This window comes from Lasioglossum baleicum, chromosome 4, assembly GCF_051020765.1.
Source record: "Lasioglossum baleicum chromosome 4, iyLasBale1, whole genome shotgun sequence".
In the NCBI taxonomy this organism is placed as follows: domain Eukaryota; kingdom Metazoa; phylum Arthropoda; class Insecta; order Hymenoptera; family Halictidae; genus Lasioglossum; species Lasioglossum baleicum.
Genome location: NC_134932.1, coordinates 14686785 through 14706323, shown reverse-complemented (window position 1 = coordinate 14706323; position 19539 = coordinate 14686785). Strand labels below are relative to the sequence as shown.

Below are 19539 nucleotides of genomic sequence, written 5' to 3'. Positions count from 1 at the left end.
ACAAAGGTTTCGTTCCGATTGGTCCATCCATCTCGGCGTAATCGTTGAACACACATGGAAAAAAAGCGAAAGGAAAAAGCATGTACAATTGAGTAACCTCCTCCTTTTTCGAAGTCGGTTAAAAAGTAGGATGTTTGAGGGAGATCGCGGCCTAGAGTGATCTTTTATCAAGCACTTTTGACTATTGAAAAACCCTATTTTTGCATTGGCTCCAAGGAAATCACCGACAACGCCTTTAATCGAAAACGAATTTGATCGACAACGAATTTGATCGACAACGACTTGAGACGACCACAGTATGATAATACTGTATGATAATACATATAATACATATGATAATACATACTGTGGTCGTCTCTAGTCATTGTGGATCAAATTCGTTGTCGGTCAAAATCGTTTTCGGTTAAAGCCGTTGTCGGTCAAATCTGGAGTCGTTGAAAACCGTGTCGGGGAAATTTGTGTCGGTGATTTCCATGGGACCCCTTTGCATTATCGCGAAATGAGAAGGCGCATCCCGCACCCTTGTAATCCTGGAAACGCGAGTCCACCCCCTTAAGAGAAACCCGTTCCGCGATGGTATATTTTCGAATAACGGCGTACGTGAAAAACAGGTTTTTCGAACAAAGGGATTATGCAGGGTCGAAGAATATTTGCCGGGATAAAAACAGATTAACAGCAAAACGGATCGGTTTCGGGGGGCGAGGGGAATGAAATTGCTACACCGACGGTGGTTCATGAATAAATTCTCGGGAATAGAAATTTGTTGGAACCGCCGCGCCGTAATGCTGACTGCAGATTTGGCTCGATCCACGAGAGATCGATTCGCGTGTACGTGCGTATGGTCGAGTAGCAAAAGCTTTAAAACGCCGCACGGTTGATTTAACGGTTGATAAAGCGGCGTCCGCGGTGCAAATGGCAATGTTCAAGTGTTAATGGGATCCGGAAGTGGTTCCTCCGCGTATTAGAGGATAACCGGATCTACGGAATTCCGAGGATGCTGGGCGCGATACTCGCTGAAAATAGGATCGACGCAGGACATTATCGAGTCCGTTATCCGGCCGCATGAATCATCCGCGCGAGTCGTTGATCATCGACGGGATTAGAATTTTAATCGTGTTCGAAACTTGACGAGCCGGTGCCGCCTTTCTTCATAGATGCATAAATTCACAACTTAAATGTATTTTAGAAGTTACTTCTTGTAGAACCGTTAACTTTTTTACTGTTTCTAGATACAATGAGAGAACTGATTCGATTTAACGTTAGGAATTGAGCAATTAAATGACGACTTTAATCCTATAGAATTCTAGATCAAAGTAGAGACAAATCGGAGAACCTATTCATTTTTCGACCAGAAATAGAACAGTAAAATTAAGCAAAGAGGCCGACAATTTACGAGTCCGTTTTCTCGAATTCGATGCGTACTTACCTTTTCGAGAGAAAGATCGCCTCCCTCGATCGCTCGAAAAGGGTACAGAGCCACCACCACCTTCGTTCTCATCATTATTTTGTCCTGAAACACCGTGTTCAACAATTACCATCGTTAACAAACCACTGCGAATTCACATTCGCGCGTACCGTAACAGAAAGTGTACAGTAAATTTTTTCAAGCGAGAGCATTATATTATTTAGAAGTCCACAATATTTTAAACCGGTTAAACGAATCCCTCTCCCGTTCGTCCGTGTTCCTACAAAACGATGCCGAAAAAGAGCTGTGCACAAAACTTTCACGAGATAGCGTATTTTTCTTTTGGCTACTTTACGCTTCGCGCACAATTGAAACATTTTTTGGACGATTCGAGCGTTATATTTGTGCTTCTCTACAGTGCTGGGACGTTGCTAAATCTAATTATTATGTATTTGTCGTGAAAATATTGGCAAATGAAATTGTTAGTCGATTAGCTTCGTCGGAGTTATTCCTTTTCTGGTTGAAATTAGAGGAAAATGTTTCCGAAAGGATTGAGATAATATTCCGAGAAGGAGAGATTGTTGTTTTACCTTTGTTTTAGAAGACGGAGTTCCCGGCGTTCCTCCTGGCATTATGGGAGTCGAGGGGGTCCCTGTAAAATAGAAAGAGAATCGTCATTAGCTAAAATCTTCGTTAAGCTACGCTTAAAGCCTTATTAATTTTAATCGAACGTTTTACTCTGCGCTGTTTCAAATATAGCAAAGCTGGTCATGAATAATTCGCACGCCGTAATTGCTTCGTTGCTACCATTATCAAGCTGCTCCGATATTTATTTATTATACACGCGATTGCTTTCATTTTACAATTTATGCATTCGTCGATGCGAATGCTAAAAATCGATTCATCAAATATGGAAACGGTAAGACTGTTTCTTTTTTGAAACTATTTCTGATTTGTCACATTTAGTGTTAACATCCTTTCCCTAAATAATCTTGAAGCAAGAAATATACAGCGTCTACGCGTTAAGTTATGTCACCATTTTTTTTTAGGCATTTCCGGTAGTACAATTAAAAAATGTTTTAAACAAAAGTTTATCAGTACTTGGTGAGCTACATTTTCGCATATTCTTAAATCTGAAAAAATGATTTTAAAAAGGTAAAGGTCACCTTGACTTTTCTAAATGGTACCATACGTTTTGGACGTCATAGGATTGTTGCTAACGTCGAGACGAATTCAACAGTGTATTATACTATGACCTTGAAATGACCTCAAACTCAAAAATTTTGTGCAAAAGTAATTTTAATGACAAATTATTTCTTACAAAATAAATCAAGTTACATCAGATGTTCGAACTCCGGCCCCTTGTATTAGATTTTTCGTTGTCGCCATAATTAGGGCGTCTCGGTTTACGTTTACTTTCGTCGCTTCCCATATTATGTTTGTATTTGTCGCGTACGCTTTACAATCATCAGTTTGTCATCGTTTCATCGATCTAATCAGCTTTTCGGCAGTATTCTCTCTGTCGTAATTTAGTGTATCACGGTTTGGTCTTTCAGAATGAGTAAGTTTTCAAACACAGAAGGATGTGATATGTTATCTGCTTCCAATGAATTTGGAAAAATTGCACGCACAGCGGAAAAATTGTACAAAGAACGATTTCTAAATAGGTTTTGTCCTTCTAGAAAAACGTTCCGTTATCTTACAAAATCATTGCTTTTATGTGGTGCATTTCCCGATGGGAAACATCCTAGTTTTATACAAAATTTTTGAGTTTGAGGTAATTTCAAGGTCATAGTATAATACACTGTCGAATTCGTCTCGACGTTAGCAACAATCCTGTGACGTCCAAAGAATATGGTGCCATTTAAAAAAGTCAAGGTGACCTTTACTTTTTTACGTAAAAATCATTTTTTCGGATTTAAGAATATGCGAACATGTAGCTCACCAAGTACTGATAAACTTTTGTTTAAAATATTTTTTAATTGGACTACCGGAAATGCCTAAAAAATGGTGACATAACTTAATGCGTAGACTCTGTATAATTTAGACCACTTTTATAATTATGGGCACAGTATACTCTCTAGTTTCATGCCAAAAGTTTCAGTTATATTTCACCGCATTTGTTTACGCGTGCCATTAATTTTCGCACGACGAGACACGAACGGAACGGTGAAACGAGGGAAAGGAGAAGATTTTTTGGCCGGGTCTACATATTTTTAGCCGCGATGAATACATTTCTGCCCGCTTTTAATCTAAAATCCGCGATTCCATACGCGGTCTGGTAAAATAAATTCGACAGCGTGTTCCGTGAATAAATTTGTAAGTCGGCGTTCTTTTGAGCGGCGCGCTCTGACAAACGCGTCCGCGAGAACGATGAAAAAAATAAATGGGAAAAAGGAGAAACAAAGGAAAGGAAAAAAAAACAGAGAGGAAACCCGGACACCGGTTACGCGTGGATTTTTCTGTACAATTAAACCGGCTGTCCCGTGTTTTCCCCGTGTCCGCGAAAAAACCAAAGGGGTTATCAGAATGTCTGCTAAAAAGACGGAGCAGAGCTCTTGTACTTCTTCCATCGCGATAATTATATTTAATAGGCAGAAAGCAAGTTGTTCTTCGGTGGAAAAACCGTTGGTAATTTCTATTTAATTTCTATTAAGTGAGAAGAAAGAAAAATGAAGAAAGATAGATCTCGATCGATAGATTCGATCGTCCGCGAATGGTACACGGTACACGATCCGAGATTTCGGGGTTTTAATTAACGGAGTTATCGGCATCGTTTTGATCAAGTTACAAACAGTAGCTGGGCCGGGAATTAAAGTGGACTTTGTTAGCGAGCGCTACCAATTAACCGTCTCCGCTTTCTACGGTTGGTAATTAAACAAGGATTAAAAGTAATCGTTCCGTTTGCCCCGCAAGAGCTCAGACTGCAGTCTTCGGAGGAGATATAAAGAAAAGGGACAACGAATTCATTTGTGGACCGACGAAAGCTCTCTTCCGGTCGAACCTGTTCTTTTCTTGGTACTTGCGTTACCATAACGAGCAAGGCAGATTGCTCGGACCTGAGAACCGCAGGAATGGTGGAACGGTGATACAATATTTGATTTGCTCGAATTTTTTTCAATTTTCTCCGACCTTTTTCCAGCCTGCGACGAATAAAGCGCGAGAACTTGGCGAGAAAAAAATGTTCTCTTTTTTTTTTCGGTTCGTGTGCCAGTGTTCGAAAAAAAATCGCGAAACCGAAGCGAGGCTATTTGTCAACCGAATATTTTCGCATTCGCGAGAGAGAGATTTTACCTTGATGTCAGCGGCGTCGCGACGGATATGCGTCGCGAATATTCCTCAGACACGCAGCACTCCGCGTATCGTTTTCATTCCTTGTCAAGTACTCCGCGACAATGGAGATTTTAAAGCGAGGCTGCCTGCTGCACAGGGATCGAGCTTTATCGGAGATTATGCGCTCGAAACACTCGCTCTCCTTGTTTCTACTTATCCTTTCGCAAACTAGACGGCGCACATTGGGCTGGATCGAGAAATTTCGTGACATTTCACTAGAACTGTTGGACCGTAAGAGATATCGTGATGATATTTGCACTGAAATTCATTTCAGTGCAAATATGTAGTTCAGAATTTTAGTGCAAATATTTGGACAGTGGAAATACTTGTGGAATATTTCCAAAAAATATTTTCAAAAAGAATTTTCAAAAAAAAAATTGGCGGGAATGAGAAGAGACAATTTTCGCAATTTTCAAATGCAAAATTAGCGTTACGCAGGGTTCGATTAAAAATTGTCCGAAATATCGTCTCTCCCTCGACAATGTCATTAATTGTGAATCGCCTGTGTCAATTGCATGTTCTCCTCGAAATCGTTCGCAATTAATTACGAATATAATTTAATTGTGAAACAGCAAGTTAACAATTATGATTCTATACGTAAAATGTTTCGAGAGAAAACATTCTAGATCGATAAAAATTCTCATTAATTTGTACGAGAGACAGAGAGGCGGATTGAAATGGAATTAGTTATTGACGCACGCGATAATTAAACTGCGGATCTTTATGCGCGTTTGAATATCCTCGAGATGTTTTCCCGGCAAAATAGGAGCGAAATGAATACGAGAGGATTTCCCTGTTGAACATATACTGTCAGGTTGGAAAAGAGAGTAAAAAGGTTGAATTAAAGTGTCGCTGCAGATATTACGATTCCCAGTCTGCTAGTAACTCTTCTGTCTCTCATCTGAAATTCACGGGGCGAATGAGTCCCTCGCGAGACTGATCGAATCCGAGAGTCTCTCGGTTCACGATCTCGTCTACACTCGACGACAAAAAGATCCGGCGTCTCGTAAAATGTTCGCGGAATTTCACGGCAATAAGTAAATCCGTACATCCTTTATCCTTCGTCTCTTTCGGGGATCTGTGCTGCGATCTATCGCTATAACAAAATTATAGAATACGCCCACAATTTTTATACATTTTAACTTCTCGTAGCAAGATAACGTAGACGAAGGAAGAGCCTTGTGAAAAATATTTTACAGTAACAGATTGTAGAGTAATTTTAAAACAGATTGCAGCAGTAGCAGAGATTAAAGAAAATGTCAGATTTATTTTTATTTGTGTACCATAGTCAAACTCGTTACGCTGCAGCATGAAATGCTAAAAAAAGACGGAACGAACGTAGCACACGTATAAATTGCAAAACCACGAAGTTCGCGAGTGGAGGAATAATTTTGCGACGGACTGTAGTCGGTTCAGCTTACATCGAACCTCTATTCTCTCCTCGATACCATTACCGGTTGCATTTTGTTCCCCGGCGTTCTCATAATTCCAATTTGCATTAATGCACAGCTAGAAATATTATACTCTCGGTTCCTCTCTCTCTATTTCTCTCTCGTTCTGGCCGTTGTTTTTTTCATTTAGCCGAAGCAACATCCGATTCTTTGTGTTCTCAATTAACGCGACGGTGTAACGAGCGAACAACGCCGAAGCTCGTTAGCCAGCCGATTCCTTGATAAAGTACATTTCATTTCGAGATCTCGAGCCGCGAGGAAAGCCCGATTTCCCGTTTTAATTATCCCTGCGCCCTTTCCGTCGCGTCTCCACCCCGTTTAAGGCCCCCATTGTGGCCCAGACCGCGAGCCTGTACAGAACTACACGCGAACCTTTAGACACCGATTGTCTTTATTCTTTATTCCCTCTACTCTCGCTCTCTCTCTCTCTCTCTCTCTCTCTCTCTCTCTCTCTCTCTCTCTCTCCTCTCGTTAATAGAATGTTCATGTAATTACAGATATCCGCGAATTAATTGACCGAGGGTGCAATCGAACGCGAATTTCTTTACCGCATACTACTTTATTGGATTTCAAATTATTATTATTATAGGGAGCTATTTTATTCCACGGATCTCCATTCTACTCGTTGCACACAATGCAATAATTTTTCAATGAAACGCTACGTTTTTCCTGTTGTTAATCTTGAAATTATTGGATCGGGAAAGATGGATGCGTTCCCGTTCCGTTTCTAAGTGCATCATTGAAGTCGCGGAATGAATAACTCCAATTAAAAATGAATCATTTCTGTATCACTCTGTTACACCATTTTTTACAACTCGTATCACCCGTATTTTTTTCTCGACCTCCCTCGGTCGTTCTATGGCTCCTTATTTTCTTTCCCTTTGTTTCCCTTGGTTATCTATTTTATTTTGTTTAACTCTCTCTTTTTTAACCTTTATCCTCTTTTATCCTCTCTTGCTTGTTCCGTTGCTCCCTCTTTCTTTCTCTTGCTTTCTCTTTCCCTGTCGCAATAAGTGTCGCTCTTTCTTAACTTCTCTCTTTCTCTTGTTCTCTTTTTCCCTTCTCTTTCTCTATCACAATAAATGTCGCTTCTTATTCAGCTTTCTATCACCGTGCTTCTCTCGTTCTCTTTTTTCCAGTTCTCTTTCTCGTACTCTTTTTTTTCTTTCTTTCTGTAGTCCGCTCTTGGTAGTACTTTCTCTTTGTTTCTCTTGCTTTCTATTTCTTTATTACGATAAATGTCACGTTAAGTCTGAGTAATGGCGCTGTTGCCATTTTTATGAGTCGCGATGACTGTTCAGTGCTTTCAACGCGAAGCGAGGCTTGTAATTACAGTTGTAATGAATTTACGACACGATTACGCAATAATTACTAGATTGTGGACCTTTATGCAAAATAAAAATTGTCCACGCCAATCGTAAAAACCAAGTAAAAATTTCATTCGTCGTTTAATGACTCCACCAAGCGAGATATAATTCTTTCTTACTTTTCCAAACTCCGTCTACACATTTTCTAGCACTAAACCTGTCAAATTCATTTATAGAAAACAGTTATATTGAAAATTACGGACATTTTTATAAGGCAACATATACGAGACAGCTCGGTAGGTCAATATCGAAATATCGAAATCGAATCGCAGCGGAACCAGATTCCCAAAACCTACCATAGACCTCAACTTTTCCGCAAACGGCCACAGTCACCCCACGCTAAACATTTGAAACCACTTCGCGCCGAGATCCTGCACGAAGGAACCCCAGCGAAAAACCGAAAACCCAAAGAACCACCAACCAGACGGACGCACATATATCTAGACAGAGGTCTCACAGTTTCCGCGGCACTTTTCCGAAGATGTTATCGCGTTGCGAGTGAAAGTGCTCGCGGGCACGCACGGGTGTATCGTTTCGCACGCGCACGGCTTTCACTCGCGATTATGGTCGATCGAATTTCCTGGTCCGACGAGAGAACGCGAGAGAGCGAACGAAACTCGTCGATGGGAAAAAACAAAAATCCGAAGACATAAAAGGACAGAGAAAGGGGAGAAGGAAAAAATATTCGAAAGAAACAGAAAAACGGGAAAAAGCGGCAGATAGAAAGAATGGGGAACAAAAAGAAAAGAGAAGGAAGAAAAGTTATGAAGGCGCAAAATTCGTGGGGTATAAAACGAATATTTCTCGGGGACAGTTGCACCGGGCCGAGTGCAGAGTGCAGTTGCAGCCGGGTGCGTGCACCGAGAGCGCACTGGCTGCCGGAATATCAACGGTGAGCGAAGGACGATACCACAGAGCTAGTCTCCACCCTGTCTAGACAAAATCAATGCGACCTCAACCTCCTGCATCCCCTCCAGCATCCCTTAGACCGTTCAACGTCCCCACGTGCGTGCCTGGCCGCGCGTCCCTCTATCTTTTCCTCTCTTTCGTCTCCCCGCCGCGCCTCTCCCACCGAAAGCGAGCGCTGTCCCTCTTTATCGAGCCGCTTCTCCTACCGGCGCGACGCGGCGCGCGGCGTCGAGTTTCATTACCGGAACCAGTCTCTCTCTCCGCTTCCACCCCTGCACACACCCGCACACAGCAGCGCACACCGACGCACATGCACCCGATGCTCGAGTGCATACTAAGTTCACCGAGGATGGATACACGCGTCTTCTTGCCCGAAACCCCGTCGCTTTCTTCCTCCTCTTCCTCTTTTTCTGCTCTAGTGCCGAGCCGATTCTACTGGACGCTTCACGAATGGTGTGCCAGACGATTTTTCATTTTGCTGGGAACAAGTTCCGACGGTGGATTTTTGGGGTAGGATGCAGCTAGGGAGTTCGTGAAAAAATTCAACGAATTTTAATCGCACGTTTCGTTCGAAGATTTTGTACAGGACGTGGCAAAACTGGTGTGTGGTCGAGATATTGTTTAGTAGTACTTTGTATGGACTTTTCCGTACAGGATCTTGCAAAAGCGGTGACCACGATGAGTCCCGAGGATAAATTTAAGGGCGGAATTTAAGTGAATTATACCTCTTCCTCAAGGTGACGCAAAAGTGCAAGGCACGATATGGGAGTAGAAATTTTCTTAGAGTAAAACTTACGGTACAGATTATGGGGAATTAGTTTTGTGAAAATCTACACCGAGAATTCGTGTTCCCCGCGGATAGAACGAGCCCCGTATTGAAAGCTGATGTTTTCTATTGGAACGGCAACATTTACTGAAAATAATGGCATAGCTCTAATTAAAAAAGCTGACTGGAAAGCATGGTATAGTGGCGCGGCGGTACGTTACCACCTGACCCGAGATCCTCGTTAGCACGATCCACTGAGAACTTTCATATTTTCCCGGTTCTCCCACGTTTCTGCTCTAAATTGAATGCGTAAATACGTCCCGGCATATTGCGCTAATAAACACACGGGGGCTGTCTCGTGGCAAAACGAAAAAATTGCCCGACGGTTTAATTCAACGGCTCGCGCCGCGCCGCGCGCCGTTCCGAAAACTCTCCAGCCGCAATTCGAAATTCGCAGTTCCAGGCCACGGGAAAATCTGCCCGACATAATTGTCGTGGACGCATCCTTCGCAATATTCCGGATTTGCTCCACAGAAATTTCCATCTCGAGCCTCCAACAACCTCCGCTCGTCGTTGTTCCGAGCCAAATCCTGAATCTCTTGACAAAGCAATTTTCGAAAATTAAATCCTCGAGTGGAGACGCACCGTTACGGCTGGCGGCGGACACACTATAAACTACACGAGTCTGAAAGTAATCTCTCAAAGATTTTCTCCCCGGTCACTATCCGGTAATGACTTTCATCCCCTAAAGCAACTCTCCGGAGCGAAACTCTTATGTTGACACGTACCGTTGCTCCACTGGGCATAAACGACGTCTTAACCTAACTTGTCTTCGATTCAGCCTGGGATTTCACCAGCAAGCCAAGAGAATCCTCTGTTAACTCGTCCCTAATGCAATTATACTTAAAACAAGAAAATCATTGCTTCTCGAATAGAGCTGCGAGCAAGAGAAATGCATTGCAGCTTGGAGAAGCAAGAGTTAGAGCAAGAAAAATTATATTAATAGTCGGAACGGAAGAAACGTGATTCAAGCAAGAGAGAAATCTCTCTTGTTCTTGTTCCCCATTGCTGCAGGTCCCTGCCCGCGGGTCCGCGAAACAAATGTCGCTAAAAAGTCTGAAAGCCCGGGTGCACCGGTCTGATAAATTGATGAACCGCGATTCAAGCCCCGGTGGCAGCGGCGGGTTTTCTCCTCGGCGGTAGCTCGGCTTTGAACCAAACAAAAGAATTAAACACAGCCGATAGAGTCGTCGAGATAATTGCTCGGCCGGCCGGCAAAATATTCGCTAGAAACGCAAAGTTCATCCTCTATCAGCGCCGGAAAACGGCTGACCTGTTTCGATAGCCCCGTGTGTCCAAACGCCGGCAAAACACACGGCCCCTCGTGTGTTGTGTGCCTCTCTCTCTCTTTCGCGATTGCCACCGAACACAGGTAAACCAGTTATTACCCGCTCGTTTACCCTCGATTCGAATTGTTTAATACGTCATTTCCATGCCCGATTTGCCCGGATACGCGACTCCGAACATCGGGGACATTTTACTCTCGATTAATTCTAATATTTTCAACATCCTCCGACGGCCTCGATCAACAATTTCGTCCTCTCTCGATCGAAACGATCGTCGATTCCTTTCCGGAGATAACAACGGAATTATTAACTGCTTTAATTTTAGGCAGATCGAAAAACGATTCAACCAAACAGTTGGCTTTGAACGTCCACCGTTGAAATTTCGCATAAATCGCGAGTGCCAGAACGACGTCTTCGTACAACCATTTACAATTTTCCAAGGAGAATATTAGGTCAGCAGGGAAGCGTTTTGCTTTGTAAATTTTCGAGACCGTTCTCAGTCGATGCATATTCAATGCTCGCGACGAAGAGTGCACCGATATACCTTCCAAGATGGAGGCAAACGTTGAGGGAAGGAGTGGGTTTAGAGAGGTTGGCCGTCATTTTAGTCGAATAACGACTCCCTTAAGGAAAACTTGCGCCTTTCGCGCGAAAGTCCGACTCGACAGATCATTATGCCTTGATTTGTGCGCCCCAGATACCCGAAAGCGAGCTTTATCGAGCGATACACATGCCGCCGGAAACTATAATGGACCTAGGAGGCGAGGGATCAATGGGAAAAGCTCCTTGGCCGTTCTTCCGATGAAAAAGAAATGATCGATGACTCCTCGACCAAGCTTTTTACAATCTGTAAACTGCTCAACACTAAACGTACCACCGATTTCAGATTTTTATGCTACAATTATTGCAATCGTACAGATGTTGCAGTTTCGTCGTTTTTATAAGGCAACCTGTACCAGTGACTATTCAGGCTCGGTAAGTTCAGTCTTAATGGAAGGGTAAAATAGTGAGAGACACGCCCAGTATATTTTCACAAAACGCCCATCAAAATTCCGAGCAATTTGCGAGGAGAAACTCAGCGCGGATATCCGAAGGATCAAGAAGAAAAGCGTCGGCCATTTAGGCAGAGCGACGACGATTATACAGGGAAATCGCGGAAAATTCGGGACGAAGGGAAAAAGCAATGGCACGGCCGGGCAGAGCCGCTCTGTCGAGAAATTAAAGCCGTAGTCGGCGTAATAACGGGTTCATCGGGGATTCAAACTACATCCGAGATCCCGGCCGATTATACTCTGATCTCACGGTAATGCCGACAATTTCGAGCATCCCGCCGAATTCTACTTGAGCCCCAAGGCTCAAATATTCCCCGGGGAGAAATTGCGACGCTTACCAACCTACGAAAGCTCACCCACGCAATTAACCATCCCTCCACCGACCACGGGTCTATCTTGACCCATTCCTCCGAACAAAACACACCGAAAGAATTATCAAGGAAGAATTAGCAAAGAACTTTTATTTACAGTGGATATACAAAATACAGTGTTCTCGCGATTGTTGTGAGAACCTCGGGGGTATCGAGTCTCAGGAAACGAAATGGTACTACGTTTTTTTACGTGTGTGTGCCGAACATAGATTTCTTGGATAACTTTTTCAAGTGTAAACGACGATCCTGGGTAAACAACCATGCTAAGCGGGAAATTGTTCTATTGTACTAATGCTATTCCATATTCTATACTTGAGAATGATACATCGAGTATCATAAAACCCCAATTTAAACACCCCAATACCTCAATTTCTTTGTGGGGATAAAAAAGTCACATTCCCGAAAATCACATTAATCGTGGGAATAACTTTTTCAAAATTCGACCCAACAGCTCGAGTTTGTCGAGACGCTAGAAGGATCAGTTTACTAGCTAATGTGTAAATAATTTTTAAAAAATTGTTGTCGCTCGCAATTGCGAAGAAAAAAGTAAAGATCACGATTTTTACGCGAAATGTTCAGCGATATTTACGCGAAATTCGATCCATTCCCAGGAATACGTTCTTTCGGCGTGATATTCCATTAATTCATTTTCTCGGGGCATCATGGCCGATCCATTATCCATTAATTCTTATAACTGAAGGATATAACTATGATGGAACGCGGTTCGGATGACGGAAACTCGATCACGAGTTCGTACAACTGATGGTGAACAAAAACGTGTTACATGAGGTTTACGAGATTCGTCAAAATGACAGGCTCCAACGGTTTTATTTAACGACTGTTGAGATAGTAAAGATGCATCCACGAGAGATCATTCAAAAAATTTAGTTCTTCGGGTACACTCATATTATAGATACATTCTTGTTATTTCAATACTTTCATCTGAAATAGTCAATCCTACCCGAAAAACAAGGTGCGAATAATCGAACATTCATAAAACATTTCCGCTATGAAATAAAAAGAGTTCAATCATATCCGTGTTTTTAATTAGCGTGATCGTTTCGATGACACGTTTCTCTAGGTCGAAACGATAAAAGAAGCACTCGAACACCTAAAAATTAATACGGGAAAAAGCTGCATCGCTCGCAGACGCGGTTCTCTCTCCCAAAAATTGGCTCAAGGATGAATCGCACTCGGCTGTTCGGTTTTAATTAGCCGACGATGATGAGCATGTGCGCGTTCCCGGCGCACATTATTATCGATTGATTAATCGATCCTGGAAATCGGAGGCTTCGCGCGATCGAGAGAGTGAGAGAATCGCTCGGGGAAAATTCTCGTTTCGGAAATATCGAATGCAGACGTCGTCGCCCCCGAGAAACTGGGCCACGGTTTATTAATTTACCGTCAGGCTGTCTTACGTCGCCGGTTATTTCCATCGCGCCGATTAAAATTCCCCAAGAATTTCCATCAAACTATCACGATTCATCTTGCCAGCTCGCATTTCTATTGGACGCTTTCTTTCGGATTTTTTCGGCCAAGAAGAAAACTGAAAACTCAGTTTCGAGGAAACTCGTGGAAACAATAAGATCAGAATATGATCGAGGAACAAAAGCGTTCTATTACAGAAAAACGTAAAACGATTTTCGAAGAAAGAGCAAGAGTCCTGTCGTCGCAAGGATGCAGCTCGCAGAGGAGTATAGTCGACCACGTATATCTTTCGAGTGACTAGACTATCGATTATGGTAGAAACCGAGTTTGCATCTCGCCACGTTGGTGGTTACGATCTCGAGGAGGGAACTTCTCTCTCCTGTTTGGTCCCTCGAAGTTTAGGGGAGATCGAGGTATGTCTGGTTCCGTCGGTCCACAGTGCAGCGGGGGTGGATACTCTCGGCTGGTTGGACAGATAGCAGCCGAAGTACGATGCAGTCGAAACTGCAATTAACGCCCGCGATTCCACGTTTTCGATTTATTCGCGACAGCCGTGGAATTTTTTAACCAATTATTCCGTCATCCAAAAAGTACCATTTTAAAAAATCAGAAATCTCTACAGGGTGTTTCAAAATTCCTTCCACATCCGGAAATGGGAGGTTCCTGAGGTTCCTTTGCAAAAATGGCGTCTTCGGCTTTGTTAAGGAGTTATTAACGCAAAAACACAGTCAACCTTGAAACATTATCCGATCGTAGAACAGTTTCCGACCAGAGCTTTATCTTCAATTTAATTAATAACAATATAGATTGTCCCGCACTCCTTAGGCAAATCAATTTCTACGTACCTGAACGTGTTTTGAGAACGAGAGCAGGATTTCAAACAATGAAATCCAAATCCTCATATGGAATAAGAAATCGATTAAATCGCATTATTGCTTGCTCTAACATATTTTATAACAATATCGATTTTTTTTAATGGCACGTTACAGGCATTCAAAACAAAATTGCGCAATACTATATGTTAATCGTACCTGTATTTGTTTAGTTTCGCACGGTCCATTTTTATGTAAATTTTAGTTAAGACTTAGGTTAAGATTTTATGTCAAGATTTTTGTCATATCGTCTTTTTGTTATATCAGTTATACTGTCAAAACTGTACACATTTGTATAAAAGGACCTCGGTCCGTATATAATAATAATAATAATAATAATAATAATAATAATAATAATAATAATAAAAAAAAAACACGCGTATAGGTCGCGCTCTGATTGGTCCATGTTTTTCGTTAATAACTCCTTAACAACGCCGCGGACGTCATTTTGGCAAAGGAAAATGTTGCTTCAAATGATCTCAGGAACCTTCCATTCCCGGATGTTGAAGGAATTTTGAGACATCCTGTATAAACAATGAAGCAGAGTATAGTGTCGCGATGCTAGTATATCCGCAAAACGTCGCGTCAACGCGTTTTCCGCGTGCGGGTCGATCCGAGACGCGATTACTCTTTTACGAGATTGCATTCCGCGTTTCCGGTGCATCCTCCGTGCAGCAGAGATGAAAAAATAAAAAACGCCCCGGGGGAGCCGGTGATATTTAATTCTCAGAGAGAAAGAGAGAGAGAAAGAGGACGAGGGAGAGTGTTTTCAAGGGTGCGCGCGGCAGAAGCCAAGGTAAAACCCCGGGCCGAGGGATTCTTTTTATACGAACGGGATCCCGGGCTGTATTCGTTAAGCTCGAGCGCACGAAAATTACGAGGAGCCATTTATTTTTCAGCCTGCACACGAGCCGGCTACGCTTTTCAATGTTCCCGAGGTCTCCGATTCAAATTGGAGAACATCTTGCACCGCGATTAGTACCCATTCGTGAAGCATTAATTAATTAATAATGCTGTATGTTGGGAAATAATATGACAGTGACTTGAACGTCTCCTTTTCCTCGGAAACAAAGTACAACTTGAACAGACAAGCATTGAAACGGAATCTTTAATGGAGAACTCATCTTGGGGAAGCTCTCTGGCATTTCCTGTCCTACAAATTGCGAAACGCGCCGTTCTGGCAAATTAGCTGCCGCGACAGTAAATCGTCGCGAAGCTACGTTAATGACTATCACCGGTTCGCGCAGCCGTGTTGCTTCCTGGTTCGCAGTTCGTCTTTTTCCACTGGGACGTCTGTTCATTTACCATTCGAATAAACGAGGGAGGAACGGTGATTCGGGTAATTCGAAAGTTTTCGGGGAAGGAGGAGCGCAGGGGGTTTTCGGATTAATTCAACAGCCACGAGACCGATTTCGCAGTCAGCCCGTCAGCCTGAACTTGACGGAGTCGCAGGAATTGTTCGAGGAGCCGGGAAGAATGGCGCCGGAGAAGTTTGCCGTCTCGCGCGGGGAAACAATCGATGCCCAAGCACAGTCGAGGAAATTGCGCCGCGGACGTTTAATAATAATCCGGGGAAAACCCCTTCATCTGGATCGGTTCCAACTTCTTCGGGTATTAAGCCGCGCGAATGGGACCCGGACTGATTTTTCGCGAGAAACGCCTCTGCGCGTTCTACTTCCCTCTGTCCCACCCTCTGTTTCACACCTCGAAATTCGCGGGACTCAGGGCGCGGTTACGATGGACACCATGTTGGATCGTATACGTCGCTTGCCGACTTTCCATGCCTTCTGTGTCTCGAGATTTTATTACATGTATATACAGTGCTGTGAATAATTATAAACTCACACTTATTTCCTGTATTGTTTCGTTATTATTTCCAAGAATCCACTAAGTAAGTTTTACTACATTTATGAGGTATGTAGGTACTACCTTTTCTATATGTATAAACAGTCTCTTGCTATCTCTTCTTCGTGCAAAGTAGTAGCTGAATGTTTTTAAACAAGGAGATTTGAGCTGTGAATATTTATAAACTCAGTCGCTGGTCATACCTCATTCAGAACGTTTCTGAAGTTTTGTCAGATCTTCTTAGTGATAGTAATATTACAGCAAGCCTCTGAAAGTATTCTTTTAAGGATCTTTGAAAGAATTCTGTACTGTACACTAAGCCGCGTGGCACGCAATTGAAAAAAAGTAATAATTATTTGAAGAACTGTGGGAAAAGCCAACGGCAAATTGCGAGTATAATTAATAGATCCCAAATTGTAATAGTTAAAAATTTCTTGAAACGATTTTCGTCAACTGTAAAACGTGCAGTTATAAGGGTGATATCAAAAACTGGAACTCCTTTGTCTAAAATTGTGAGTCGATTTAACTTGAACTGTGATCTCGGTCTTGTAAGAAAGTGGGTTGCACATTTTGGAAGGTTTAAATATCAGAAATGTTTACGAAAACCGCCATTACAGAAGCGTCACATTGACGCTAGACTAAAATTTGCCGAAATATTCATTCAAAAAAGATGGTTTCAATTATTATTGGCACTATTTGAGGAAGGAAAGAAAGATCATGTCGCGAAGAGTTCAGGGAGGTGGATCAGTCATGGTTTGGGCTGCCTTTAAAAAAAATTTTAAAAGTGAAATAGCTTGTGTAAACGGTAGAATGAATGCTGCTAGTTATCAACAGATGGTACACGACTGTTTGTCGCCTTTTATAACATTAATAGAAGTCGATAAAACGATTTTCCAGCAAGATAATGCTCCCATTCACACAGCATGCTCTACAAAAAAGTGGTTTCAAGAGTTCGGGATCGAGCTATTACCATGACCAGCCTAAGCCCTGATTTGAACCCCATCGAAAACCTATGGGGTATCCTTGCAAGGAAAGTTTATGATCAGGAGAAGCCACCAATAGAATGTGTCGCGAACTTAAAAAAAGAATAAAATCTGCTTGGGCAGATATTCAAAATGACATCTTAAATAAGCTATTAAGTAGTATTCCTGATCGGCTCTCATATGTAATAAAAAATAAGGGAAAATGTACTAAATACTAAATGAAAGATATTAAAATTAATAATGAGTCTGTACTTGTTCACAGCTTAAACCACAATTTTAAGAACAAATGTCCTTTTTTTCTAGATTTCTCAGGAACAAAACTATTATTTTTGTTTGCTCACTTTTGTTTTGTATTAGAATATAAAAATGCATAAACGGTTTCGTCAATTTTTGTTTCAGTACTATGGAAAACATAAATATATGGTTGAGTTTATAATTATTCATCAGGACTGTATGTATGCAGATTTTCCAGTCTACGGCTGAGGATTTTTCAATTGTGAACCATTGCTTGAAAATGAATCTGAGTATTATCATGATTGTGTGATTCAATCGAGGATGACTCTAGAGCAAAGAACTGAGAAAGCTAGCCAACCACGTGGGTTTGTTTGGGAACATGTCGCTCGTCCATTCGCGAATTTCGCGAAATTCGAAAATGGCGGGTCTCGTGCCCGCACAGCTCTTCGAATTTCCTCTCGTAACGAAATTCGTGGGAGGATCGCGTCGGAGAAGCGGCGCTCGCCCGCGCAATTTAATATTCAACGAATCTGGAACTAATCCAGAGGACTCCCGTGGCATTTTTGCAGAACGTGACACTGCAATTTCCTCCGCGGGCACGATGCCCGAGCGAAAGGGGCGGGGAGAGCAAGTGAGAGGGAGAGAAAGAGAGATCGTCTTACCCCAATTCTCTCCCCCGACCAATTCTTCCCGCCTCTCCTCGAATTTCTCAAACGATCTCGCGAGGTGTCTCGGGTCACGGGGTCGATCGATGTCAGACGCATACATTATGCGAGTCTCAAGGTGCGTGTGAATTTGAGAAATGTTCTCTTGATCGCATCCCTTAAATTATAATCAGTCATTAAATATTTTAGCAATCGCGTTGATAGTGTAGGTTTTGCGAATCAATTTCAATGTACTATACAAATGTCACGTCAGGTGCGTTGGAACGTGAACGATTAGGCCAACGACCGAGGAAAAGAAAAGTGAGGGAACCGAAAGAAAATGGAGTAAACCGATATCCCCGATTAAGTTGTCTACGGAACAGAAGTCGCGTTCCCGAGGATTTCACTCGGAACGATTTAAAATCCTCTTCGAGGACGCTTTTCGAGCGGTTTCGTCGAATGCACCCCGGGATAAATTGCAACGTCCCTCTGCCCTCAGACACACCGATGCACCAACGACGGGGGTAAACGAGAGACAGCGGGAAGAAAAAGGGAAAATAAACTGCAGCCAGTCCGGATGCATTGTCCGTGGATGCAATTGGAAGTAGTAAGATCGATCCGCGTGCCGTAATATCTGCTCTCGGTGCATAACAACGATGCACCGACGCCGTCGTTCGACCCTCTTGATCCACTGTTCGAGATGCGACGCTGTTAAGCACCGCCAGGAGAGCTTAACCCTCAAACGTTTCTCGAACTCGTAGCCAGAGAGACCTATTCCCGATCCCAGCGCGGCGCGGCGTTCCTTTCTCGCTGATTTTTCACCGATTCTCCACGGTTTTCTTTTAGTTTCCTTTCGAACGCACGTCTCCCGCTGTGATTCCCCTGGAGAATTGCAGGATTTTTTCTTCGGTGATTTTAACGGGTTGTTTTCGGCGAGCATGTTCATTCTTACGATCATTATTATAGTTTTTCACGAGTATTAATCGAAACCTGACCTGGCCCGTTTTTATTGTCATATTCTTATTGTGTTCATTTCATTTTTGCTAAAAATTGATTTAAAAACAGCCCCGGTTGTTTGTCAGTATGATCATTATTTTCTTCGTTATTTGGTGTACATACATCGTTCCTTTTATCGTTATCGTTTTTGTTCAGGTTTGATTTAACAGCAGCCCCTGTTGTTTATCGTTATTTTCATTATTTTACACATCATTTCGCGAACGTAACTGCTTTCGCCGAGTTTTACGATTTAAATGTAGCCCCGATTGTTCGTGTTTTTAATGGGATTGTTTGCATTGATTTTCGTTTTGAAAGCGTCCGCGCGATTATTCATTACAATTCTTACTAGCTTGCGTATTCATTTATGCGCGTAAATATTGATCATCTCTTTTGATTTTTTAATTATTTCAATATTATTATCATCTTTTTGTACTGTAGCGCGTACGACAGATATAGCAAACATTTAAAATCGCTGCTTTAATAAATGAGCATATGATTCCATTTAAATTCCAATAAATCTTTTTTTGTATGTGCTCG

General features: G+C 42.4%; 1 protein-coding gene across 10 annotated transcripts in view; it reads right to left on the bottom strand.

Moving 5' to 3' along the window:
• Window positions 1–19539, bottom strand: part of Btk29a (tyrosine-protein kinase Btk29A) — a 259480-nt gene that overhangs the window by 10799 nt on the left and 229142 nt on the right. For 7 of the 10 annotated variants that reach the window (XM_076422491.1, XM_076422492.1, XM_076422490.1 and 4 more), the window contains 2 exons: window positions 1996–2057; window positions 1427–1510 (listed from right to left, as the gene is read on the bottom strand). In XM_076422491.1, coding sequence (XP_076278606.1) covers window positions 1427–1510; window positions 1996–2057 — 146 coding nt within the window. Of the gene's footprint in view, window positions 1–1426; window positions 1511–1995; window positions 2058–4699; window positions 4926–7852; window positions 18269–19539 lie in introns of those variants that run through there. The other 3 variants (XM_076422497.1, XM_076422499.1, XM_076422493.1) reach the window with 3 other exon arrangements.